The sequence below is a fragment of the Rhea pennata genome, chromosome 1, assembly GCF_028389875.1.
Source record: "Rhea pennata isolate bPtePen1 chromosome 1, bPtePen1.pri, whole genome shotgun sequence".
Classification (NCBI taxonomy): Eukaryota; Metazoa; Chordata; class Aves; order Rheiformes; family Rheidae; genus Rhea; species Rhea pennata.
In genome coordinates this window covers 74,276,995-74,304,571 of record NC_084663.1, presented here as the reverse complement: position 1 = coordinate 74,304,571, position 27,577 = coordinate 74,276,995, and the positions used below count along the sequence as shown (strand labels likewise).

The following is a 27,577-nucleotide window of genomic DNA, read 5'->3' as shown; positions in this document are numbered from 1 at the left end:
GCGGCCGCGAGCACGTGGTGCGTGTGCAGCGCGGGGAGGGGGGGGCGGGGCTGGTCGCCCGGGCAACGCGGCGCCGCCATGGTGAGAGCGCGACGAGGCACGGGGGGTCGGGCGGCGCTGAGCGTCCTCGCCGCTGCCGCCGGGGAGGCCGCCTCGGCCTCCGCGCTTAGGGCTGCCGAGAGGCCGCGGGGGAAACCGCTGCGGGTCGGACAGGCCCGCGGAGATTGTTTCGGGGGTTGTTGGGGAGGGTGGGGAAGCGTCGACCGTTAACGGCCGCCCGCGGCCGACGGGCCTGCTGAGCGCGGCCTCGTGGCAACGGCTCCTGCCCTCCCCGGCAGCAGGGCGCCGCCTCCGGCTGTGCCCCCGGTCACGCGGGGGCTGCGAGGAGCCCGCGGTCGCATATATGGCGACTGGTGTGTATGTAGCCTCGAGGTTTTGAGCTCTTGGTGAGAGAGGTGAGAGCAGAGGAAATAGTCACATTGATTAGGTGACCAAATGGATAACATTCCGACTAAAATATGCTGCTGAAATGCCAATATATGAAGGGAAAAAAAAAAGATTTAAGGCCTTAAATCAACTAGCTCTAAAAGACAGGTTGCCTTTTCTACAGTCCCCTGATCTAGTTGCTAATGATACAATTTGTCACAGTGACTGTTAAGCCAGAACTTCATCTTGGATTTTACTAAAACATTGTCTCTTGGCAGAGTCATTCTACTGCAACAAACATTTGTTTATTCCCTTGGAAAGGCTGTCTTCTTTCTCCCTGTTCTCCTTTCCATCCCACTTAGAATATTCTAATGTGGATAATCACACTGAAAAGGTGCTATTTTACATGGCAATTGTAGAGATTGCACAGAAAAAGTAATTGTTTGTTAAACCAAATAAGGGAGCAAGTGTCAGATGTTTGACTTTCTAGAACCTGCTCTTATTTCTTGTAATCGTTTTGAGGAGTCCCCTTATTCTGTATTGTACTTCATGTATAGAGTTTCTCCATGAAAGAATCAGTGGTGTTTCTTTGTTATTAAAGTCATTGTATGATATAATTTAATGTTTTTAAGACCAGCACACCATATCAACCATTCAGAAAACATGGAAAGCACATCTTTTAATATTGAAGTTACTGCTGTTACCAATTTTTGGTATTTAATTTTACCTTTATTCACAGAACTGTTATTTTTTTCTAATTATTTGTTTATAATCTATATCTTGCTCTCTTTCCCTTTTTTTTTCCCTGAACTTTTAGGGTCCAAAAAAGAAAAAGAAGGTAGGTAGGTAGCTATATGTTCTAGTTCAGCTACAACAATCTGGAGCTTGTAATGTTCATTTAGATAGCTTGGCAAGACAATTCTGTTATTTTGGGAATTATATGGATAAAATTACACAAAGTTTCATGCAAGAATTACAGAAAGTAGCATTCCTTTTGGACTTAAAATCTACAGAACAATATGTCACAAAGGTGTTGTGACACCTTATTGCATGCATATGTGTTTTTTATAGAGGAAAAAGGCTGTTTTTCTTTTTTTTTTAATATTTCTTCAGAGCTGCTTAGTCAATCAAATTTGAAAGAGGGACAGATGTCACCAAGGCATTAAGTTTGAGTTGCATTTGTGCAGGATTACTGATGAAAAGGTGGCAGAGCTCAGCCACTGTGTGATTTGCTTGGCAATAGAGATCTGGGCAATGAGCCAACATTCTCGCTTTGAGCAACAGACTGGCCACAGGATGTGATGGGGTGGGGCGAAAAAGAACCTAAGTCCATAGACTTCGCTGGTTATACTGTCCATGGATGAGTTGTTCTTAATTCTACTGATAATGGTTTAAACTGTCTATTCCCTCCAAATTATTTAAGTGTATTCCTTGTGGAATTGTGCAGGTTTGTCAGTAATATGTGAAGTCATAAGATGTTGAAAAGAAGTTGACTAACTAGTGATTATAAGTAACTGAAACAAACTGATCTTTCATTTCCACTGGAAGAAAAGTAACCCAAGATATTTAGTTTTTTTCAACTAAAAGGAACTGATCCTTCCCTGAAACTTTTAATGGCAAAATTAAATGTTTTAAGTTCCCTGTAAATCAGAGTGCTTATAACACTATTTACCAAATTATTAGTAATAATCAGGTAGGATGGGAGAGAAGACTTTGTAATACCATCTTGTTCATTTGAAGTGTTTGGACTTAAGTTCTCTTTTGTTTTACCTCTCCCTTTCAGCCATATCGGACCTCTTTCTTTATTGCCTTATTTATACCTTTGCAAGAAGAGTACTGTGTTACTCTGCTGATTTGGTAGCATTTTGTACCCATTTCTCTGACAAAGACGAAGATAGGATTTCTAATAAACATCTTTGATCCTTAGTTCTCACTTACATAGTAATACTATCCAGTTACTCACTTCACGATACTTTGGAGAGTACACATACAGTTTTAGGCATTTTTATCTTACCTGACTCAACCATTGTCTCTCACAAGTGGTCTTTTGGGGAATTAGGCTCCTAACTTCATTTGATTAAATCTTCCAGAACTGTGCCAACATAAAAACCATACACCTCCCCTATGCACATCCCCCTCTCCTTGCAGTCCACCTGGGAATTTTCCTTTTTTGCTGGAGAGGAAAAAGTGATGGGCCATCAGCAAATATTTCCAAATCCCAAGCTGTTCAAGACTGTTGAAGATGATTTGGCCCCAAATGCACAGCTCCAGCTAACAAATTTTTATGTGCATTTTCAGTGAGCAAGCTATGAAAGCTATGAATTACAAGACAAAAATAAGTGTTCTGTTTTGGTTAGTCTGCTATCTGATAATAAATTATGCGTGTTACTTACCTTGTCTTTTATTATATAAATGTGTACCCAGACTGCTTCCCTTCATGCAAAAGAATTGATTAGGAAGATAATTTCTGAGAAACCTAAAGTTAAAATACAGTTAATCTTGAGCAAGTCATAAGCTTTGAAAAGCAGTTAGCACTCACTTGAACAGTTAGCTGCCATGCAGTTAGTTTTCCTTACTGCCATTAAATCCTATTTGTCAGTTGTTTTGTGAACTCAGACGCTTCTGAATAGTGGGTTTGCATATGTCTTAAAATGCATTTCCTAGTATTTTCTCAAATGTTTGAAGTTGGGCCGTCAACTTCTCTAGCGGAACCCCTGGATTGAAGCCCATCACTTTCTACATTTCTGTATTAAAGTGAGAGACTTAATATTTTTCAAATTGTGGGCATGTGGAGGAATATATAGCATAGAATAGTATGTTAATTCTAAGAACATGTATTGAATCATGAAAATGAGAACAAGATTGAGCCTGTGATGTGTATTGCCTTTTCTGAAGGCTTTGTTGACTGTATAGGGAGCCTAAACTCTTAATTCAGGAATGAGATTAGAAGTTCAGAGTTACAGAGTGTAAATATATCCCAAAATGCATTGAAGTAATGCTGATATTTGTTTATTTTAACTTACTACCAACATCAAGGCCAGTGGCAAAAAGAAACTTAGCAAAGCTGAACGACTGAGATTACAGAAAGAAGAAGAAGAAAGGAAGCTGAAAGAGGAAGGTACTGTGTACTTCATTTACAGGGAATGTAATTGCACAGAATTGCTAATTTTACTGGAATGGAAAGAATGCAACCTCCCAAACTACGTATGTGCTTGTATCTACATTCTGTTTCACTTAAGAAATACAAATGATTCATCCCTCTTCTCTTCAGTGGACCAAATTCTGTGTTGCAACAGCGCCACACATCTCACTTTCCTTTAGGAATGTGGGATGAGGATGTTTGGAAGATTTAGAATTTTTCTCTCTCTCATACGTTTACCTTTTAAAATATTCCCAACAGGTAGAAATACAATGCTTTGAACTTTTTCTCTCCCCTCGAGCCTAGTTATTGGTAAACAAGAGAAGTAAACAAGAGAAATCTCCGACAAGGAATTTTTGCAGAGAAGACCAATAGAATATTTTTATTGTCAGTATGCTACTTCATTAGGGGCAGGACCATGGATTTGTGGATTTTAGTACTGTGATTCAAATTAATTGGACTCGTTTGGAAGCTTTCTGGGCAATGAAAGATGTTTGTGGTGTGCGTTACTGCAGTTATTTTGCTATTACAACTAATAACAAAATAATTTGTCTGTTTTTATTAAGCAAAATATGATTACGCTATTGATATGTTTCCCAATCTTCAGAGGAAGCCCGACTGCAGGCTCAGCAAGAGGAAGCAGCAAGACTTGAAAAGGAGAGACTTGAACGAGAACAGAGGGAAAGGCTTGAGGCAAAAGTTAGTTCACACTCAACTTAATAATTATTGAAAGATTCTAATCCTTCTGTTTTAAAACTTGTGATGAGATCTGTAAAACTTTAGTAATTTAGTGTGAGAATGATAAGGAATTGCCTCCTGTCCTCAGTGTTGTTGGGAAGAAAGTGTAGGAAACTTTCCAACATTGCTTAGTTAAAATTAATCATGAAAAATCTATCCAAGCCACTGAAAGCTGCTCTTGTATGAGCTCTCACAAAATGAGAAGGTAGTAAGTTGAATTAATAATTAAATAAGGCACAATCCATGTAAAGAGAAATGGCACTGAAATTTTTTCTAAGCCAATATTTGGCTGAGTATTGCTTTGTTTTAGAAAGACTCACAGAGATGAACATCTTGCCTGTTTTTGATACCTAAGGGGTGTTAGGCGAGATGTATTAATTTTTTGTCTGTGCTTGTATATATGTGTATATTCAAATTTGGATGTTTATAAATATGAGCAGACTGGAATTCAGGACAAAATCTGATAGGTAATACTTAATTTTTTGTGTGTGTGTTTTTTTTCTCCCAGAAAGAGGTAAATGGCAAAAATTTTGCTTTTCTGTAGTTATTATCTCACAAAAGGTCACTCCTGCTTGTGCTTCTTTTTCTTCACATAGTATTTTTCCCCTAGAAAGAAAAGAGGAATTTTAAATCATAGAATTAGAAGGGAAAAATAATGTCTCTCACAGTTTCTTCCAACATATACTTACATTTTTGTTCAGCTCTGAATAGAGGTAGTTCCTTGGTGATTAAATGGAAACTGTTCAAATGAGAGGATAACAATCATATGATGCATTGTTTATCATATGACTCAGCAATTATTGTGATGACTATAATATATTGCTAACTCTTGCAACCTTCTGAATTAAATGTAAAAATAAAAATTTTAGTATTTGGGTTACTTAAATGATAACCCATTCAGATATCTCAAATACTTTTATTTGATATAATTGCAGGAAATAAACCAGAATTTTAATTCCTGTCTTTGATGTATGCATTTTTAATAGGATCAAGAGCGAAGGGAGTCTGAACTTGTCGAACTTTGTTCACTAGAAGAGAAGTTTGTGTCTGCAGAACAATGGAGAACAGATTATAGAGCATATGCAAAGGTAAACTTGTTTGCCAGATCTGCCCAGTTTCATAAGGTTAGATAATGAAGAGACTTTAGGCTATGTCTCTATTACTGGATCCAGGAATGCTTCGTTTCTTGAGTTTAGGTTTGTGTGATGACTGTATTTGAAGTCCTCTCTCAAGGTAGGACTTGAACATGCACATTTTCTTCTATGCGCTATACTTTGACTTCTATGGAAAAGAAACTCAGCCATGTCAGCCAGAAAGGGGCCTAATACGAAGAAGATAGGTACCTAGGCTCGATGATCAAAGTATTAGAACCCTACAGCTTATCCCAGCAGTGAAGTATAATTGTAGTTTCAGGTGTTCTGGTATTTTTCCTTTCTTATTTATTTATTTATTTTAGTTAGTTCTAATTTAAAATATTTCAAGGGAAAAATAAACCTCTATCATGGCTTTAAAATATTTTTATGGAATTTGAACCAACAGGCCACATTTGTTCCAGTGATTCGTGAATATCATTTGAAGAGAGAATGGCCATACTTTTGGAAGGAAACAGCAGAAAGCTGAGTCATATATTAATACTAGAAATTTATGAAAATGCAGCTAAGAGTTAATGTCAGTAATTTATTTTGACATACATGGAGTTTGTATTATCACCCAATAATACTGTACACCTATAAAGTTAAATAATAAGGTATGGAAAAGCACTAGTAGCACATTTTGCTCTTACAATTCTGTCTTGTAGAAACATTGTTCGGTGGCTGTCTGATAATGATATTTGGTTAACTTGGTTCCAAATAAGGTTAAATATACTTGTAGACACAAGTATATTTAGTATGTACTTGTAGACACAAGATTTTTCCCTTTTGTCTTGTATATCACTTAATCGCTTGCAAAGCTACCGCAGGACAAATTTAGTATCATAGGATAAATCATTTTGGAACCGACTTTTGAAATGCATCTAGTTAAAAACTCCTACTCAAATTAACGAGAACTCTAAAGCTGGATTGAGTTGCTCAGTTGGGTTTTAAAATTCTCTAAGGATACAGATACCACAGTATCTGTGGGCAACCTTGTTTGACTGCTTTACCAGTAATTTTCTTTTTTTATATTCAATTGGAATTCCCCTTGTAACAGCTTGTGACCATTGCCCCTTTTTCCTTACGCGTTACCCTTGTGCACCTCTGAGAAAACTTTGCCCCCGCCCTCTCTGTAACCCCTCCGTAAGTAGGGGTAGATTGCAGTTCGCTCCTCCCTTAGCCTTTTCGTCCCCAGGCTGACGAAGCGAGCTCGCTCGGCCTTTCCTCGTACGACGTGCTCCAGTCTCCTAACTGTCTCAGTGGCCTTCCCCTGGACTCTCCCACTCCCCACTCTATCTCGTGTGTTGAGAGGCCCAAAACTGGACACAGTACTCCAGGTGTGGCCTCATGAGGGCTGTGTGGAGGGAATGGTGGTTTCCTTTCACTTGTCCCGTTACGCTTTTGCTTTTGTAGCCCAGTGCTGTTAGCCTTCGCAGCCACAAGGGTGCACTGCAATAACTTCACAATCACAAGTCATGATACATTTGCATTATTTTTAATACCTTTTTTTAGTTGATGACAAGCTCTGACTTTATTACCTTTCTCAACAAGAGACTCTGGCAGTCGTTTTGAAAGAGTACAGTTGGTGTTTAGGGATGTTTCTGAAAAGTATTCCTTAGAATGGGAAAGATAAGAAATTTGGGGTTTGAAAAGTAATGACACAGTATAACCATTATTTTAAAAATCAGTCTTCACTTATAATGCAGATAAATTTATGAAAAATACTAGCATTTACATTAATCTGTTAAGAATGTTTAGGGTGAAGAAAAGGTATATTAGCATGTGATAAGTTTCAGAATTAATTTCTAATTAATTTAAATTCTGATTAACAGATACATATTTTTATGGGATTTACCCTTTTTCTTAAAGAACAAATGCTGTCATTTTTAAGGATATGCTTTCCTAATGAAGAAATTGAATCTCTATTTTAAGCACAAAGATCTAAATAGAAAGAAATTTTGACTGGATGTTTTTGTTACTGAAGATTGATCAATCTTTTTTACAGGAGTTTTCAGTCCACTGAGCACTTAGTTACCTATTGTTACTCCTTTTGAAGTCAGTGGAAATTGTTGTAGAAGTGGCTAGGAATACAGTTACACAAGAGTTACGCTTTAAAAAAGCCCATTTTACTTACACTGTGACATAATCTTCAGTAACATTGTTTTATTAACCTTCACAGTATACAGAGAGGCAAGATTTTGTTATTATCATATTACATGAATGAAAAAATTATAGTTTATAAGCTGATCCAGTGAACCAAAATGAGGCTTGCGCATAGAGTCAGGTGGGTTTAACCTGTAGTTGTCGACTTTATTTACGTTAAATATGTCCAATAATTGATTTGGAAATAAAATGGAAAAAACAATGATTATTCTGTCCTTTTCACATTCTCACTAGAGGTTTCTGCAACAGCTGTTGCTGCTAAGGATGAGGAAATTGCCTGCAGAGGAAAGAGGAACAAACATGTTCGGTTAGAAATCTCTTCAGCAACTGTATTGTCAATGGAAGAATTTTCAGTTTTGCTGTCAGTATCAATTTTGTTGGCATATCTAAATTTGCTGGCAGCTTGGGAACCACCTGCCTCTTCCGCCTGCACCAGTTCCTCATTTCTGTTCTCTGTCATTTATTCTTTCACCCCCTCATTTGTGTCAAATACTGTATTAGGTATTTTTTGAAGACATGCAAGTTCTACCTAGGAGAACAGAAACCACTGATAGACTGAGTAAGAATAAGCAGCAAGTGTTAGGTGGACAGAAGTATCTTAACACATTGGTATGAAAGTAAGGTGGTTTTATCTGGCTTAAGTATCACTAATAAGCCATGTGATGTAACAGTACTGTTTAGATGCAGGTGAATGTTTGTATTGCTGTATTTCTCTTTCAGAATCCTTTCATTTCTTTTATTAATAATGCTTATTTGTACCACATGTCCCTATCTACCTATCTTTTGAACTTTTTCTGTAGTGGGAGCATTACATTGGTTGTGATGGAAATCCTGACCCAACTGTGCTACAGGAAATAAATACTTTCATGAGCTTATGGCGTGAAGATCAAAAGAAAGACATTCAGTTTGTGATGGAGAAGGGAAAAGAAGTGCTAAATGTAAGTGTTAAAATGGCATTCCTCAGTTTAAGGTCACCAAACTTACCATTAATATCCTATTTATTTATTTTTATTATTTTTTTTTGTTTACAGGCAAATGACTGAATTTGGCCATGATGTTCAATGGTCAGTTGTATTTCCTCAATTTTCCCCTTTTGTCTTACAGGTTCATTGTTAGATATAAAGAAGAATACTATTGACTTTAAATATGCAGTGCTTTTAAGGGTATATGTGTACATTGAACATTGCATATGTACATGAACATGACATACGCAATGTTTCCACACTTGGCTTAATGCAAAATCTTGTATTCCAACATCCATCTTCCTTGCTATCTATGTTTTAAAAAGTCTTGACCCTGAGCATAGGGGCTTAGTGAACAGAAGCCTCATAGTGCATCGTCTACATCCCGTAAAGTGCAATGTAAGAGCAGGAATTCCCAAAACGTAATCCAAATCCCAAAACTGCTAATGGTTTGTGAGGCAATTGTAAACAATTTGTAGCTGGTGTGTAAGTATAGGACTTTATTTTCATTTATGATAATCCTATAGTGTTATTCAGAAAGTTAAGTGGTGGCTTGTAGAAACTGGGGCTGAAATTTGCGTGCATAATACAAGTTTTGGTGGGCGGCTGTGGTTCTCGGTGTTAGACTTCCCATCTTGCAGTACTTGCTGGGTGCTCTATTGCAATTTCCATCTTGAGCATACTGCTGTTTCCTGAGCCAGCAGGGAATATGCTATCTCCCCGCAAAACATTTTAGTAGCTAACTTCTCTGTTTCTCTTTTACACTGCAGCCCAACCACAAAGCCTAGTAATTGCTCACTCCCTTTCCTTCTTGCTACCCTTCTCCCTGCTATCATTTCTTTCCCTGCAATGCACACTTATTCCCCCTCCTCCATCTGTCCCCTCCAACCCTGAAGCAGTCACAGCTGCTTCCTGTTCTGTAAATGTATACTACCTTGCCCCGTATGGTCAACAGGGCATTATAATACTTGTCATTGTATAAGATAGACATTTTTGTTTCACTCCTGTCGAAAATGCAAGATGACGTCAAAAAGTATTAAAGATTGTCTGTACTCTCTTAGTCTGAAACACTTGAGCTTTTCCCTCCTGCTCTACAAATGTTTTGGAGAAAACTATTAAGTATTCAGAACTGTGAGATCATGTATCTCAGCAGATTCTAGTTGATGGAGACCTCCTCACTATTGAGGCAGACCATGTTAAAAATGAAATGTAAAAACAGTGATAATGCTGCTTATAATTTTGCTGCTGCTTTGCACACTTTAATGGGCAGTAGCACTGCAAGTCCATGGGCTGAAAGTAAGGGCAGTCTGGCATGTCTGAAAGGGAGGCATAAAATATAATCTAACTCTTCCTCTTTTCAGCATCATCACAGTTCTGCAAGTCTGGGAGAGCATGGAGTAAAGAGATGGCAAACAATTTGTCTTTGCAGTGGTATCTCTCCTTTTCTCTGTAAAACCAGCATTTCTCATACACATTGATCTTCAGACTTCATTTTAAAAATCCTGTTTAATGCTGTTCTGTGAACTGTTTACCGGGGTCTCAGAGAGCACAAATTGTCCATAGCCCTCCATCGTAAACTCTGTTGGCTGACTTCTTAGAATTTTTCTGATGGTTTCTTCACTTTCTGTGAGGGTTAATCTTTATTTAACTTCCCTTTCCCTCGAAGTTATGTCTATGTTTTGTACTTATGGTAGCAGAAAGGTGTTTCAAATATAGGAGTATTTTAATATTTTCCTTAATAATTTGGTGGTCAGCCTGAAGTAGTAGTTTTAAAAGTTTAGTGAACTGTTTCATCTACTGTCATCTTCATTTTGAAAGCCAAGAAGACGTTTTAAAATGCTAATTTCCCAATCATTTTATTGTTATCATTCAGCCACTTTGAAACCATAAACTTTGCCATAAAGAGACTTAAACTCATTTTTTCTTCTCTTACGGATGATAGACACTGACTTCCTATGGCAATTACTCTGTTAAGTAACATGTTGCTGCATTTCTGGTATGTTTTCTGAGATTTTTCATAGTAGCAGTTACAATACATAACAGTAACAAGTGTGATCTGTTTGCTCTCTTATGGCTGATATTAGTTTCTGATGGTTGTCACTGAGTAAAACAGGTCAGTTAATATTTTCACAATATAGTGACAACTCTGGAGCAATAAAAAGCAATCTGTATAGGTAATGTGAGGCAAATTTGTCCATTCTGTGCAACATCTATTAACAGTAATAGGTGTAATTTGTAGATAAGAAGTGAATAATAATAAAAATCTTATCAAGGGAGTTGAACTTGGGTTTAATAGGCAATACACCAATAAATACAATGGTAATGAAAGACTTTTAGTAATAGATAAATGTCAAGAATTTTTGGCCAGTCAGATATTCTTTAATTCTACACAAGCATTTAGATGTTAGATATTATCATTTAATGGAGAGCAATGTTATCACAGAGTTCCAAACTTCACATTAAGGATTGTTCTGAGAATTAAAATGTAACTGCTGCATGTCTCACTGTTAGATTTTTTTAAAAAAGATATTTCATATTTGAGATTATTACTATGGAAAAAATGTTTCAAAAATAAGATTGTAGAAATAGCTTTTCATTAAAACTAATTTTTGACTAAAGCTTTCTTCATATGACCAGCTGGTCCAGTCAGTGGTTTGTGTTCTAAGCTAAAATTCCACAGCCCCTAGGTTAATGAATGAAGGAACTGGACTAGAGGAATAAAGGCAAACTTTCTCCTAGAATTTCCACTGTTTTGAATGATCGACTGTCTAGCTTTGATAATGCTGCCTTAGTACAATTTATAATGCTGTAGAAAGATTTGCTCTAACCAATGTATGTTTAGATACAAAAGAAGCAAATTTGCCTTGGTTTTATAACAGAACACACGGTATATTAGGGATGGCATCAAAACAGAAGTACATTTTGTCATATATATCTTCCAGTTAATTGAGAAGTTGCAGCTTCTTTTATTGGACACACCACCAAATGAGATAACGGAAAAAGAAATAGTTCAGTACCAGGAAACAATTTTGGACTTGCAGAATCTTCTTCATCAAAAGTACAATGGAGCAACAGAACATCTGCTAAAAGTAAGTAAAATTTACAACTTTAAGTTCCAATGTAAGCAATGTATACAAGTCAGCTAGAAGTATTTTGTTACAGTGGTTGTTTTTGTTTATTTTTTATGTTCTCACAGGGATTAGTATTTGAGTTTCCAGATGATGTATACAACAGATTCCAGACTGGTATTTCTTCAATACTTCTGTAAATCTTAGCTTGCATCCCAGTTAAAATTCCCATCATAAAGCATTTAATATCCAATTACTGACAATTTTTGTGAGATCTGAAGAGGTTAGAAGTAAGGGTACCCTTGTGAAATTTCTTCTCTATTTCCCCTCTGTGATTTAATTTAGAAGATACTTGATTATACAGAAAATTGCAAGTGCACAAAGCAAGTTCTAAGGCTACCTTGTGTAAATTTTTTATATGAGTTCATACGATTAATTTCTTAAAAAGTTAAAGTCTTGGCAAAACAATGACGAATATTTAAACAAGAAAATTAAAACATACTTAGGAATAGGTTTTCTGTATTGCATATATAGATAGTGATCTTGCTTCCTGTTTTAAACATCATTTTTAGTGTGTAATCATACAAGTACATATGCTTAGCAAAAGAATATTGCTGGAGGAAACAAAAAAAGAAAGTATAAGAGGATTAGTGAAAAATTTGTATGTTGAAAGTCCCATGAGCCAGCAGTGTGCCCTTGTAACCAAGAAGGCCAATGGTCTCCTGGGGTGCATCAGGAAGAGTGTTGCCAGCAGGTGGAGGGAGGTGATCCTGCCCCTCTACTCAGCCCTGGGGAGGCCTCATCTCGAGTACTGTGTCCAATTCTGGGCTGCCCAGTACAAGAGAGACATGGAGCTACTGGAGAGAGTCCAGCGTAGGGCTACGAAGATGATCAGAGGGCTGGAGTATCTTTCTTATGAGGAACAGCTGTGAGAGTTGGGCTTGTGTAGCCTGGGGAAGAGAAGACTGATGGGGGATCTTTTCAATGTCTATAAGTACCTTAAGAAGGGAAGTGTCAGGGGAATGGCCTGGATTCTTTTCAGTTGTCCCATGCGACCGGACAAGAGGCAATGGGCACAAACTGAGACACAGGCAGTTCCGCCTGAATGTGAGGGGGAATTTCTTCCCTGTGAGAGTGACGGAGCCCTGGACCAGGTTGCTCAGAGAGGTTATGGAGTCTCCTTCTCTGGAGATCTTCAAGGCCCGCCTGGATGCAACCCTGTCTAACATGCTCTAGGTGACCCTGCTTGAGCAGCGGTGTTGGACTAGATGATCTCCGGAGGTCCCTTCCAACCTCAGCCATTCTGTGATTCTGTGAAAAACCTTCTGTAAATTAAGAAGTGTTACACACTCCATTGTCTTTAGTGAGTCTAGATCAAACTTCTAATGCAACTGTCATCTAACAAGTTTTATACTGACAAAATGTAATCTGTGCAGTGACTGTAGCATAGGAGTACTACTTTGCTCAGTAAGCCCTTGATTTTGCTTCTGCTGAGAAGTATTCTTGAAGGCAAATGATTAAGGAAGATAAGCAGTACCATGAAGATGACAGTGAAAGACCCTGTATTTGGCAGTATTTTGACTGACAGAATTGATGCTATCCAAGGAAGGAAAAAGAACATTAAGTTACAACAAATAGATTTGAATTTGTAACTGTCATGTTTTAGCACATAAATGCTACATATCTGACCTTGATCTGGTGTATTTTTATTCCTATATGTGTTTTTGATTTATTTTGGAGTAAATTTAAGTAAATGAAAACAATGTAAATAAGAAAGAAATTTGATTTAATCAGCAGATTCTTTCTTTTTTTGTAGACAGATAGTATGTCTGAAGATTCCAGCAGTGGAAATATGCAGGTGGTCATAAAGGATAAAAATGTTACACTCTGTATTTGGGCAAATCTGAAGAAGAATATAAGGTACAGCATACTAAAACTCTTATTTGAAGTGATGTCTAGCTTTGTCTATCTGGTTAAAGTAATACCAAACATCAGTTTCTGGTAAACTTTTTAATATTGAATATTATTTATTCTACAGGCTCAAACATAGATTTCACAGTGCCTTCTTGCTGAGGAAGGTACTGGTTCTATCAGAGTTTCATTTTAAAGGAGATGGAGTGTTTTATAGATGTATGTGTATGGAGAGATGTGTAACTATAGCTCTATATAGCTATACCTATATAGATATAGCTCTTTAAAATGCTACAGTAGAATGTTGTTATTGACAGAACAACTTTTAAAGTCTAGTTAAAGAGCAAAAGAGTAAAACTTGTACAGAGAATTGAAATTCCTTTGAAAACAAATTTTTTTGCTGATGCATTAAAATAATTTCTAAGCTATTAGAGTTTTTTGCAAGTGCTGAATGGTGCTTTGTGCTTATTCCTCTGTTAAGAAAAAGATTCTACAAGCCTGAGATGCAAATATCTTCAAGATTTGATTTTGAATCTAGAATTATTGATTGAATTGCCCTTTAACTGATTTTTTAGTAAAATTTTGAGCAGATTTTCTATTCCCAAATATGAGGAATAAAGCAGTAAGGGGTCCTCAGTAAAATCCTTTTCTGGTTTTGGTAAGGGAAAATTTCCTTCTCATAAGCTTTGCTATGGTAGCTATAAGGTTGGATTTGAGGACTGTCAGACTGACCTGCAACATGTACCCTTTTGGTGAAGTGTTACAGCCTTTCGGTCAGCTTAGGGAAGTAGCTATAGTTTATACTCCAGAATTTAGAAAACAATTATGCTTTAGTATTAGATTTTTAAAACTGTGACCATCTGAATCATCCAGAAGAATCAGAAAATAAGTATTATGCAAATAATTTTGATTTTGGTTAGGTGGGAATTGCAATGAGCAAGTAAAGAAGGAGGATTAAGTATTTACTCTGACAGATCATAAAATCATAGAATCAGTAAGGTTGGAAGGGACCTCCGGAGATCATCTAGTCCAAACCCCTTGCTCAAGCAGGGTCACCTAGAGCATGTTAGACAGGGTTGCGTCCAGGCGGGCCTTGAAGATCTCCAGAGAAGGAGACTCCACAACCTCTCTGAGCAACCTGGTCCAGGGCTCCGTCACTCTCACAGTGAAGAAATTCCCTCTCACGGTCAGGCGGAACTGCCTGTGCTTCAATTTCTGCCCATTGCCTCTTGTCCTGCCGCATGGGACAACTGAAAGGAGTTTGTCTCCGTCCCCTTGACACCCCTCCCTTCAGGTACTTGTACACGTTGATAAGATCCCCCCTCAGTCTTTTCTTCCCCAGGCTGAAGAGGCCCAGCTCTCGCAGCCGTTCCTCATAGGGCAGATGCTCCAGCCCTCTGATCATCTTCGTAGCCCTACGCTGGACTCTCTCCAGTAGCTCCATGTCTCTCTTGTACTGGGCAGCCCAGAACTGGACACAGTACTCGAGATGAGGCCTCCCCAGGGCTGAGTAGAGGGGCAGGATCACCTCCCTCCACCTGCTGGCAACACTCTTCCTGATGCACCCCGGGAGACCATTGGCCTTCTTGGTTACAAGGGCACATTGCTGGCTCATGGTCAACTTGTCATCCAGCAGCACTCCCAGGTCCTTCTCTGCAGAGCTGCTCTCCAGCAGGTCAGCCCCCAGCCTGTACTGTTACATAGGGTTATTCCTTCCTAGGTGCAGGACCCTGCACTTGCCCTTGTTGAGGTGAGACTGACCGGCCTGTAGTTGCCTGGGTCCTCCTTCCTGCCCTTCTTGAAGATGAGTGACTCTGGCTTTCTTCCAGTCCTCAGGCACCTCTCCAGTTCTCCAGGACCTGTCAAAGATGATGGAGAGCAGGTTGGCTCCCTCAGTACCCATGGGTGCATCCTATCTGGGCCCATGGATTTGTGGATGTCTAGCCTGCCCTGAAGGTCTCTAATCCTTTCCTCCTCGACCAAAGGAAAGTCTTCCCTTCTCTGGACTTTCTCCCTCACGTCCAGGCTGCAGGATTCCTGAGGGCTGCGCTTAGCAATGAAGACTGAAGCAAAGAAGGCATTCAGTAATTCTGCCTTCTCTGCATCCCTTGTCACCAGGGCCCCTACCCCATTCAGTAGCGGGCCCACATTTTCCCTAGTCTTCCTCTTGCTACTGATGTATTTGAAGAAGCCCTTCCTGTTCTCCTTGACATCCCTTGCCAGACTCAATGCCAACTGGGCCTTAGCCTTCCTCGCTGCATCTCTACATACTCTGACTGCTTCTCCCAGGTAGCCTGTCCCCTCTTCTACATTCTGTGTACTTTCTTCTTCTGTTTGAATTTGGCCAGGAGCTCCTTGCTCATCCATGCAGGTCTCCTGCCCCTTTTGCTGCACTTCTTACTCATAGAGATGCACCACTCTTGAGCTTGGAGAAAGTGATGTTTGAATAGTAGCCAGCTCTCCTGAACCCCCCTTCCTTCTAGGGCCTTAACCCATGAGACTCCACCAATTAGGTCCTGAAGTCCAGGGTTGCAATCCTGCTTGTTGCCTTAGTGCTTTCCTGCCAGCTACTGAACTCCACCATCTCATGGTCACTGCAGCCAAGGCTGCCCCCAACCTTCACATCTCTAACCAGTCCCTCTCTGTTGGTAAGGACAGGGTCCAGCAGGACACCTTTCCTTGTAGGCTTCTCCACCATTTGCAACAAGAAGTTATCATCAATGTATTGCAGGAGCCTCCTGGACTGTCTGTGCCTTGCTGTGTAGTCCGTCCAGCAGACGTCAGGGTGGTTGAAGTTCCCCAAGAGAATCAGACCTCCAGCTGTCTATAGAAGGCCTCATCAACTTCCTGTTCAGGTGGCCTGTAGTAGACACTCCCAACAGTGTCCCCCATGTTAGCCTGCCCTTTGATCTTTACCCATAAGCTCTCAACTGACTCCTCTTCCTCCACCCCTAGGCAGAGCTCGATGCATTCCAGTTGCTCTCTCACATAAAGAGCAACTCCACCGCCTCGCCTTCCTGGCCTGTCTCTCCTAAAAAGCACATATCCATCCATGGCAGCATTCCAGTCATGAGAGCTATAAATGAAAGAACCTAACTTCACAAATTAGATACTTGATTTGATACAAGGTTGATCTCTCTTAGCTTGTCTCCTACATTGTCACAGTGATTGGTGGATGTGTAATATATTATCAGAATTACTTTTATGTCTATGTATCTCTTTGGGTTTTGTGTGGGAGATGCTGAGATTCATGTAGTGCAGGTAACTACTCACTTTTTACCTATGTAGAGTTTTGTCCATTGAATATATCTGTTCTACCGTAAGTATGCTATGTAGAACAGCTGACATCTGATTTTTACCTCACTCTCTCCCTAGCTGGGACCATTACATTTTTGTAGCTCTTTATCCCTGTAATGCATTTACAGTTTTTCTGGAGAAGCTTAATGACTGCTGTCAATACAGGACATGAAGGAAGTGTATGGTGACCACTAACTTTTTTTTCTTCAACTCTGTTTCTGAAACTATGCTGCATGGCAAAAGTGAATTTAGGTGATGCTTAATGTGGAAGAGCAATTTGAATACTCATTAAGAATATGGTACACACATAAAAATAAGTCATGCTAATTTTACTGGAGAAGTAATTTATTAAACGATTATTTACAGGTTCAAAAATCATGTGTTTTGTGATGTGCAGCATGGATTTGATCTTCCTAAGTCACTGGCTGTGATCAGTGTTGCTGTTCGCATATTTCACACTCATTACGATCATGTATCTCCACTTTGGCTACAGTGTCAATGTGCACCAAAGTTGAAAACCTTAGATAGCAAAGACATAACTGTGGATTCAGAAGAGAATGTAGAAGAAGCAGAAGAGGAGGAACAGAAGGCCAAAGAAGAGCCGAGTGCACCCACTGAAGAAGTAACGCATTCTGATGAGATAAAGGTAGGGAAAAAAAAACATCGCAGAAGCATCTTCTGTAATGCTATTACTCGAGGCTCTGTTGCAGAGTTAAAAGTTCTAAACGTGTTCTGTGCCTAAGAGTTCTTCAAGCTTTTCAGGTAAGTCCTCATCTTTGTAATGATGTGCCATAAACCTTCACAGAGAGGGGAAAGAGGAATGATCAAAGACTGTCATACAAAGGGTATTAAGGGAAGTTTTGATAAGATACTGTATTTGGCACGAGGATTAGTCATCATTTTGTTAGACTGGGATCTAGCCGTGAGGAACATTGGATGCTGTTGTAAGAAATTTCTATAAATACATGTCAGGGTAAATAAGTTCTGCTTCTAAGAAATTGATAGTCTCATAAAATCATTGCAGGAGTCTGATATTAGAAAAACTTATGGAGTCTAAAATAGGATTTAGTGTGTTCAGAACATCTTCATTTTGATATTTAGTTACTCAGTTTCTGTATGTTGAAGCTTTTGCCAGCAGAGGGCTTTCAAAGTACAGTTTCTGGCTGTATGATTCTCTTATTCTGGCTGCTTTAATGGAATATGTTGGCTTTGGGTATCAGGAGGGTTGTTTGTTTGGATTGTTTTGGTTTGGGTCTTTTACTTTTCATATCTCTGACCTGCAGATAAATGACTCGGGTTCTGTATCTAAAATTTATTCACGAATAACTGTAAACCGTCATGTATTATACCTTCTTAACATGTTTGCAGCGGTGCTCTGTGTCCTCCTCCTTTTCAGCCCCCAACACCTTTGCAGTGAATAAATTCTTGAAGTCCTTTTTTACTTTATTCCTGTTTCCTCTTTTGGGTGACAGAATTTGTCTTTTAGCACTTTTCCCTTAAATTTTTCAGACTTGCTTCAAGCTCAACATTTTGCTCTTCCTCCTTTTGTTTTCCAGGTCTTACTCTTCTTTTCTCCATCAATCTTTGTGATTTTCCTGGTCCCTCTCAGACTCCACTTCTCTCAGCTATTGCAGTCACTTGTTCTGTCTGATTCTGCCTTGAGTTCCCCCACATGTGTGTGTAAACACTTCCTTTCCCCTCAACTTCTGTCCTGTTTCAAGAGCTGCGCATCCTTCCTACTTGCCTGCTGACATACACAGAACACAGGAGGCGCCTTTCCCTAGATTCACGTGCAGGGATCACATGCAGAAATGCCATTCTTCTACTGCTGTGCTTGCAGAGGAGTCTGTTATGACAGAGATCTCTTCATATCTGGGTTGCAAATTTGCCTAGAAATCTAGGGCAATGTTTTGAAAATAATTTCATTGTGACTCTGAATTCAGTCTGGACTTAAGTTTTCTTTGTGTCACTCTTCTAGCTACAAGCATAAACCTACCCTTTGTGCTCACTCACCACTAAAATGGTTTTAAATACTTGTATGGTGCTTTGGAATGGAATTTGCTGTGAAAATGTTACTGTATGTTTATCTCCATGTACTTATCTAGTTCTAAAGCTGATGACTTAGCCAGCTAAATGATTTCTCTGCAGATTTAACCTTGATAGTCCTATACTAAAACCTTAACCCTGTAGTAAGATCTGTGCAAATGTTGTTGCAGGGATGGAACTGTACTGTTTTTCCTTGGGCTTGGCTTTGAAGGAGGTGCTACCCTTTTTAAAAAAGAATTGTGTCTGTCTCTGTCTAGTGAAAATACATCTTTTGCTTTTTATATAGAATGCTAGCTCATTCCAAGAAAATACCAATAGCATAGCTGATATAAGTGAGAAGACAGAAGAGGAAAATGAGAAGAAATCAGAAATCCTTGACATATCACAAGGTATTTGTTTAGTTTTTATGTGCAGCATTGCAAAACGAATTTTAAATGTGTTGTTTTACTTAGAGAAATATTGTTATATGAATGGAACAAAGATTATAAATATACTAGTGTCATGATAACACTTCAGTTTCATCAGCATTTCTATTAGTAATTATTACAAGAGGAGGTAGAGAAAAAGAATAGATAAGAAGATGGATTTTGTCCCTGCAGTCTGAGTGTTTAAGGGTATTTGAGACAGACAATCTTTATAAATCCACCAGTCTATTTGGTGAGAGTGACTTTTCTATAAGGTAATGAATCAAGTGTGCATAATACTGTGTACTCAGGTACTGTAGGTATTACTGAGTTTTCCTTAAATGTGTGCTTAAAGAAAGATACATACTGAAGTACTTTGTTAAAAGAAGCTCTCCTCCCAATAGCCAAAACTGTTTATTTAGCCTGCATAAGTTACAGATTTCTTCAGTATTGAGGTGCCTTTTGATTCATAAGCTTATGAATTTTCTTTTTGCACTGTCTTAAATAAAATGACTGCAAATTATTCAGCATAGATTGGCTGAACTGTACAGCATCACACTTGTTTTAAAAGTACTACTACTACTGAGCACAATCCCAGTAACCAAATCCTCAGACTACTACCTAAACAAGGTAGTTTTCTGGAGTGTATATAAAGGATTTAAGCATTATTCAGTGGCATTTGCTATTTTATTTATTTCTGTAAGACTGAATATCCCTACTCTAGTACTAAGTGTGTACTCAGAAATATAATAGTTATACCTGTATGTCTTCAAGCCTACCTTCATAAGGAAAGTCAGCTTATGAAATCATGCTGTGGCTGGCATGCTGATAGTTTGCAAATCCACTCAACCAAATTTCAAAATGGAGTTTAAAAGTTTCCACAAATTCAGTGAAAACAGGTAGCCACATAGAAGAGAAAAAAGAAGAGCAAAATCGGGAATGCAAGAACAGGGAAAACAACAGGAACTACTGCAGCTTCTCCTCTGAATTTAACTTTGTTGAATCAATGTTAAAAGATTAATTTTACTTGGGAGGGCATATAGGGTTGTTTTTTTCTGGGGGGGTAAAACATTTAATTTTTTTTTAATTGTTATCATCTTAAAAAGCAAGTTCAAGTGCACACTACCACCATGACTGGTAATAAAATGTTTTCTACTTTCTTTAAATCTTCTGCTGTAAATAACTGCAAAAGGAGCTTATGCTGTAGTGTGAATACAGTAGAGTAAAAATTCTGCATAATGCTAATAAATGCAAATAATCTGGTATTAATATAAAATTAACAATACTCATTTTTAAAGAACTTGAAGATAACTTGCATAGATATTTGTAATTTGTTCAGATCATCTCACTTCTTAAAATGTAATTTTTATAACATTTATAGTAGCTGTTATTACATTATTGAACTCTTTTTGGTGCTTGTAAAAATAACTTGCTTTCTTTTTCTGTAACATCTAGTAAAATGTTTTATGTGTTTGCTTATTTATTTGTTTTTAAGAAAACATTTTTAGGTGTTCTGTCCATGGCATTTGTGCCTTCTAAAAATGTTTCAGTTAATTGAGTAAAACTTAAGTGTATACAAGTTGGGGTGTGTGTTTAATATATATAAAATCTCTCTCTTTATAAAAATATACATTTAATATCTATATATTACACATATATAAATAGTATTACAAATTATCTTTGTTATCTGAAAATATTGTTTCACACATTAAACCCCTTTTGCTCTTAAATATTATCTGTCTTTCACCTTCCGCATGTAGCCTGTGTTTGTCTTATGTCTTTTTATTTGCCTCATTATTTCTTTTTATGCCAGTATAGCTTTACTGGCCCTGGCTAGGATATGGTCTTGTGTACTTGTGAAATTATTCTACAATTACTGATAGACTCATTTTTGTCAATATAATGCTGAAGCTGTAAGATGTATTTTGAAAAATTGCAAAGTTAGAGCAGAAATTAATCTTTTGAAAACCTCAGTACCAAAACAAGAAATGTTTTTTTTCACTGTCCATCTATCATTTTTTGCCATTTCTGATTGTTAAAAGGTTTTGGAACACCAATAGGTGGTGCTGAAATACTACAGAATGCGAAGCCCTTCAGGGGCAGGCTTTCTGTGCAAATGCAAAAAATACTAGAGGTACGAAATTTCAGTGTGTCAGTTTAAGCACTGAGTTAACAACGCGTGTTGTTATTTAGTTCAGATTCCAGTGATGCAGGAAGAGACCAGTGAAAAAGAAGAGGAGATAACTGATGAGAATATTGTCGATTTGCGACAGTTTGTACCAGTGGGTGGTGTGTACCATATTGACGTGTTGCAGCTCCCACCTCGGGCCAAAGAAATCAAGAACTGGAGTATGGTGGAGGTAAATGAGTAAGAACGTTACACTGTGTGCAGTCTTCCTCCCAGTCACCCCAAATAATAGCTGTTTGGAGGTGTGTCACAGTAGTGCTACTCAGTGCACACGTGTGCTGATGCCTTAAGCAATGAACTGACATACTTGAGTTTTCAGATCACGCTTTTTCAGCTACATTTGCCAATTTTCAGAGCAGTCAGAGGCAAACAAGTCAGCGTGCACTCAAGAGAGGTCTGTGCTTGATGGGTGCTCATCAGCACTGCCAGCACAGTTATCTTAAACTGGTGTACTGGAAAATGCTCTTGAAGTTGACTGCTGGAGTACTGGCTGAGAGAGAAGGTCTTACTTTTCCTGTGTGAAGGATACACTTGGAGGAGGATAGTAGCACAGTTATTTTCAGTTCAGTTCCTGGCTCTGCAAGATACTTGTGGCCTAAAGCCATCATGCCTTAGTTTTCCCTCTTGTGCAGCATTGTGAGCCTCGTGCAGCATTAACCTACATCACACCTACAAACCAAGAAAGCAGGACTGCAATCAGACTGAGAGGCATGGGGTCATCGTTCCTAGCTGGGCACACAAATCTGCAGTACCAGTTGTACATGACCATTCCTTTTGATGCCGTGTGCACAAACTGGAGCAATAACTTCATTTTCCTCTCAGGTGCTCTTAGATGTTTGGAGACTTGGGATCTATTCATTGGCTTACTGGGGCCACTGCAGGATGTAAAGAGTTCAAAGGCCCATTTTCAGTCACCTGCATTTAGACTCCCACATTGTATATCCCATGAAGGCAGTGTGTATTGCAACAGACCTTGCACCAGTTTCTGTATCAGGATGAGTTTCACTTTAATGTTTGTTTGTTAAAAGCCAAGTAGGATGCACTGAGAGCTTTGGAGGAAAGCGCCAAAGGAATGTAGGGAAGACAAAACATTTGTTGGAAATATGTGATGTTAGCAAACCATTAATACTAGCAGTCTTAAAATGTTAATATGCATTTTAGGAAACTCCACAGCTGACTAGGTTATTGCATCTTCTACTTAAAATGTTTTAGCTGTTCTCTTTCTGTCCTGTCAAAGGTACTTGATGTTGGATTGGAAGCTTATCCATATCCCCCCAAATCAGAAGAGACCGAAGATGCCAGGCATTCACCGATAGGGCTCACGCTTAGGCTTCCTGATGATGTGATATATTTTGAAGACCCTGTAATAGCCCGATGGGATCCTGCAGGTACCAGCTTAGACTATAACGTTATACTAAATTTGAGTAATGGAATTTTAACCCAAGTTTGACTACTTCCAGACTCTAGCTGTAAAGATAGGAGTCAAGTCAAGGCCCAGAAATAGTTTGGGGACCTCAGTGTTATTTGATTTTGTTTGTTTTGTTTCTGCCTTTCATTTTTAATAATGGACTGCTTGGGACTTCTTAAGGTTGATGGAAAAACACTACACTTAAATCAGGCAGCTGTACACTTGTATATCACAAAACAAGTTCTGCTAGACTGAGCCAATATAAAGTCTATTTTGAGCCAAATTAACTGCTATGGGTGCAGGTATTAAGTAAATTAAAATATTGAAAAACAAATATGATTTTTCTAGTTATGTTATATTCATGAAACAGTAGTACATAGGAAATTTGATGTTTGCAATTACAATTGTAAATAAGCTTGCAGACTGTGGGGTAGCAAGTCAGAAATGACTATTATATTAGCATTTGTAGTGCTTTTGAGCTTGAAAAGCTTTCAGTGTCAAAATTAGCCAAATCATGTATTTAAACTGTTTACAGTAGTTATAATATTTAATTGTAAAATGGGGTAAGGGGAAAGTTCCTTAAATGAATGCTTTTAGTTTTTTGCCTGTTATTTTTCATAACTATTTTTTTAACTTAAAGTATCATACTATTTTTTTTCCCCGGCACAAGCAGGAGCTTTAAGAATATATCTTTTTTCCTTTGCTTCCCTTTTATGAAGGCCAGCAGTGGCGAACAGATGGTATCGGCAACATAATGTACAAAACAGAAGAGGGGAAAGTTACTTTTGAGATGGATACTTTTTATACCATAGCACTTTTCCAGGATGCTCATCTCAACATGCCTTATCAGGCATGGGAATTGCGTCCTACTGCTACAGATGAATTATTACTTATAGTTACTACAGCCTTTGCAGAGGTTCAGATACAAGTTAAGGTACTATACATGATTTGTTTATATAAAATTTGTACTTTTTATTTTGCCATAAAGCTATCTTAATGTCCTTTATTAAGGATATGAGATGCTTCTACAGGTGATTTGAATCTCAGTGGCTCTATTGATAATTAGAGAAGATCTCTTCACTTCCAAGCATGTAAGAAACAGTATTGGTGATTTAGTTCTTTTCTGTGTGTGTGTGTGTGTGTGTGTGTGTGTGTGTGTGTGTGTGTGTGTGTGTTTTTCTTCCTTAAAAAAAAAAAAAAAAAAAAAAAAAAAAAAAAAAAAAAAAAAAAGCTTCTGCAGTGTTCTGCAAAACTCTGTACAATTGTAACTCACTATGATTAAAATTCAGTATGGTTGTAAGTGTAGGCTAGCACACCAATGCCATCTCTGAAATCCTACAATGAAGTAGCTTTCCACAAGATAGATGGACAAAAGTTTACAGACCATGCTAGTAGATGATGAATGCAATATCTAGAATAGGAAAGAAGCAAAAAATGTTTGAGGCCTGAAGTGGAAAATAGCTTTCATCAGTTAGTTACGTTCATTGCTTTGTACAACAGGATCATCAGTGTATGTTGTCTTCAGTAACAGTAGAAGAGAAAGATGTACTTTCCCATTTGACAGGAAAATGGATGACTCCAGTTCACCTAAAAGTAGTTTTGAAAAAGGCTGGTATAAATATTTTCCCAGGAGAATATTCTCACAAGTTTGTCTGTGTGAACAAAAAGGTGAGTATAATGTTCCCCCCCCCTTCTCTTCCAGTAGAGGTAGTACTCTATTATTAAGCAAGATCTGTTGTGCAGAATCATATGTTGTGCCAGCCAACAAGTGGTTTCCAGTTAAAGCAAGCTTTCTCCTACAATTTTTGTAATGCAGAAAATTGGAGTGAATACTGCATATTTTCTAACTTATACTTTTGCAATACAGGCTCCCCTAGCTGAAATTAAGGCATATCAACAGATGTCACTGCTTGCATCTGCTTTTGCTTTCAGCTGGAGCAAATGGAATCTGGAATCGGGTGAAGAGCAAGTAGTGCTTAAGGTTAGTTAAATTAGTCTAAATCCACAAAAGAAACTAACTTTAGTCAGTTATAAAAAGAACAGAGTCATTCTCCTCAGAGCCTGACCTACATACTCACTGCAGTAGTTTTAAGATTTAGAGTTGACTGCTTTAGTGTAACATGCTGTGTTCGGTAAAACCTCAGTCTGCCTCTCCACTGCTTATGAACTCCTGTTCCTGTTGTGAGGAACAAGAATTTGAGCTCAAATAGGACACAGATCTCAGTAACAAAGATGCTTGCCAAGTTGCTAACACGTATAATTGACAGGTCAGCAAATGAGGCTTTAGCTAGTGCTGGGGTGACAAACCTAGATGCTGATTTTTCATTAAGTAGCCTGTTTTAGAGGCCTTTTGAATAGCAATTAGATCACCAGCTTTCCTAATTAATGTCTAGAAGTTTCTTCATGGCAACATCAGTGTTTTCATTTGTTCCCCACTGCAAGGAAGGGAATAAACACAACAAGTAAAGGTCACCTGTTTCCATCCATGAACTAAAAAGCATGTGGGTAAAAGTTCTCTTACCTATCACTGATAGTAATTATTAAAAAAGCAATCACTAAAGTAGTTAAAAGAAAAAACACTTCAAATGTGTTCACAGATGCAGAGCATTCCATACTGTTAATTTTGAGAAACTCTCCCATGCTCTAAAGTTAAATGCATACAGCATACAAATATTTAACCTAATATTTAATCTCAGAAGCAAAGACTATAGCCTAAATAATGTCTATTGCACACAGCTACTCTCTCTACAGCAGTCAGGAGTATCAAGAAAGCTGGAGTGACCAAGCTTTGTATGGTCAGAGGCAAACTAGACCAAAGATTTTCATGCTGATGAAGTACTAGTCCATGTGACTTTGGATAGAGTATTCACATTGTTTTAGGAGCCCAAGAGCAGCACCTTATTTTATCTGTTATACTCACAGGAAGACTTACAGAGAAAATAAATTCTAAAAATAGACAATTGCTGTCAGTATCATAGGCTGCATCTTACAGCCCATTTTTTTCTGCAATAGGTAAGTGAGCATCTTAAAGCAGATCCTGTTGAAGATGAAGACTGGTCACTTTACATGTTTAATGGTCAGAGAGCACAGAGGCTTAAAATCACTGAAGCTAGTGAAGCTTTTTCAGAAGAGCTAGAAGATCACTCTGAATTTCATTCCACTCTCTACCATATGCTTAAAGACTTTTCCAGCAATGAAGCAATTGATAAAGTAAAAAAAGCTGGCTTCCTGTTTACTGATACTGTATATCAGCTGCTCCTTGTTACCAGAGTATTAACTTACTCTTAAACACACTCTTAAATACTGCATGTGTTCCTTTAAAACTTTATTATCAAAAGCTTTCAATAAAGTTACACTTCAAGTCTTTGATCCTTTCTTATTCAAGTCATTGAGATGGCCTTAAGCACTGAACTGCAAACATTCTGGTTTTTTTGTTAAAACAAACCCCTCTATTATGTCATCGCTAGACCACTTAGGCATTTCCAACACAGCTAGCAATAACTGAGACTAACTGGATAATTCAAAGCTTGAATGGGATCAAGACTCTTCTAGGCATTTGGAAGATAATTAATTTGTCAAAAAGGAGGATGAAAAATAAGTATTTCTCAATTTCAAGTCATGCTTCAGAAAAAAAAAATCCTTAAATCCTTAAATACACTATCTCAGCTTCTTATACAGTCAGCTTGAACTCAGAAGTGCAGTTTTACATACAAACTCAGAACCTTTGTTATACTGGTGGTGGTCCTTTGTGTTGGAGTCCTGTATATGGCCACAACAGTTGCTGTAGTGAAGTCCAGGAGTCCCCAGTTCCTACAGGTGCTGCATCTGCTGGTCTTTGAAGAGAGAGCCCCGTGAGGAAGCTTGTGAGAGCAGCAAGTAGGACCAGGATGGAAACAGAAACCCAGAGAGTTTTGTTAGCATTGCCAAAGGAAGTCTTGAGATGAGAAGCCCATGATGACACCAAGTTGCACCTACAAAGAGAAGTTAGTCATTGGTTGGTTCAGTTTTTCTTGAAAACTTGGGGGTGGGGGGAGGGGGAGAAGATAAAAGAAAACCCACAAATGCTGTCTTGCAGATCATGAAAGAACTTATCTTGCTTGTAAGAAGCACTGAAGGTGCTGGTCTTAAGTTTCATTGCATCTTTCCTCAACTGAGCATCCGTATCTCAGACCTCCCATGAAATTAGGTACTTCCACCCTTTGTCCAAAAGCAGGAAGAACTGATACTAGTTCTTGCTCTCTCTTCACTGTTTTACATGCTAGATGTAGTTTCATCTTCCCTTTGATCAGAAGGGCTCAAAATACAGGTTTAGAGTTGGATATTCATATAGAATAAACAGTTTCTCTGCAGGGAAAGCATGGCCTACTTCTTTCCGTAATGCAGGAGTTAAGTGTAGGTGCTTCCAAAGGATGCTTCTTTAAGACAGCACTGTTCCTTGACTTGAGAGGCAGAGAAATTAGTTGGAACAGTCTAGAGTTAGTCGTAATGGCTACCTGACCTTCAATTCATGTGCAAAGCTTAACAGCAGCTTTGGCAGACTTTATAGGTCCCTGATCATTTTACAGGACTACATCTTAGTATGACCTAGTAAGTCTAGCTATTATGGGCATCACAGATTAGAGCTATCATTGGACCACTAGGCTCCCCTTTATCTCACTGACTAGTAATTAATGTCTGTTCAGGTCCTCTCTGGC

At 38.4% G+C, this 27,577-nt stretch overlaps 2 protein-coding genes across 2 annotated transcripts in view; one reads left to right on the top strand and one right to left on the bottom strand.

The window, feature by feature from the left end:
- Positions 1 to 78: 78 nt before the first annotated feature.
- DNAI7 (dynein axonemal intermediate chain 7) lies at positions 79 to 26,223 on the top strand. The gene is given in 17 exon segments (XM_062568321.1): positions 79 to 204; positions 1,244 to 1,264; positions 3,374 to 3,449; positions 3,452 to 3,544; positions 4,173 to 4,264; positions 5,290 to 5,391; positions 8,400 to 8,537; positions 11,504 to 11,650; positions 13,446 to 13,549; positions 17,204 to 17,483; positions 19,170 to 19,272; positions 21,481 to 21,647; positions 22,713 to 22,863; positions 23,603 to 23,817; positions 24,384 to 24,551; positions 24,751 to 24,864; positions 25,896 to 26,223. Coding segments are annotated over 17 exon segments (2,373 nt in total). The 3' UTR covers positions 26,172 to 26,223.
- IRAG2 (inositol 1,4,5-triphosphate receptor associated 2) overlaps positions 26,180 to 27,577 on the bottom strand; it is a 39,734-nt gene continuing 38,336 nt past the window's right edge. The window contains exon 39 of the mRNA XM_062591907.1: positions 26,180 to 26,854. Coding sequence (XP_062447891.1) covers positions 26,611 to 26,854 — 244 coding nt within the window. The 3' untranslated portion in view covers positions 26,180 to 26,610. The remainder of the gene's footprint in view (positions 26,855 to 27,577) is intronic.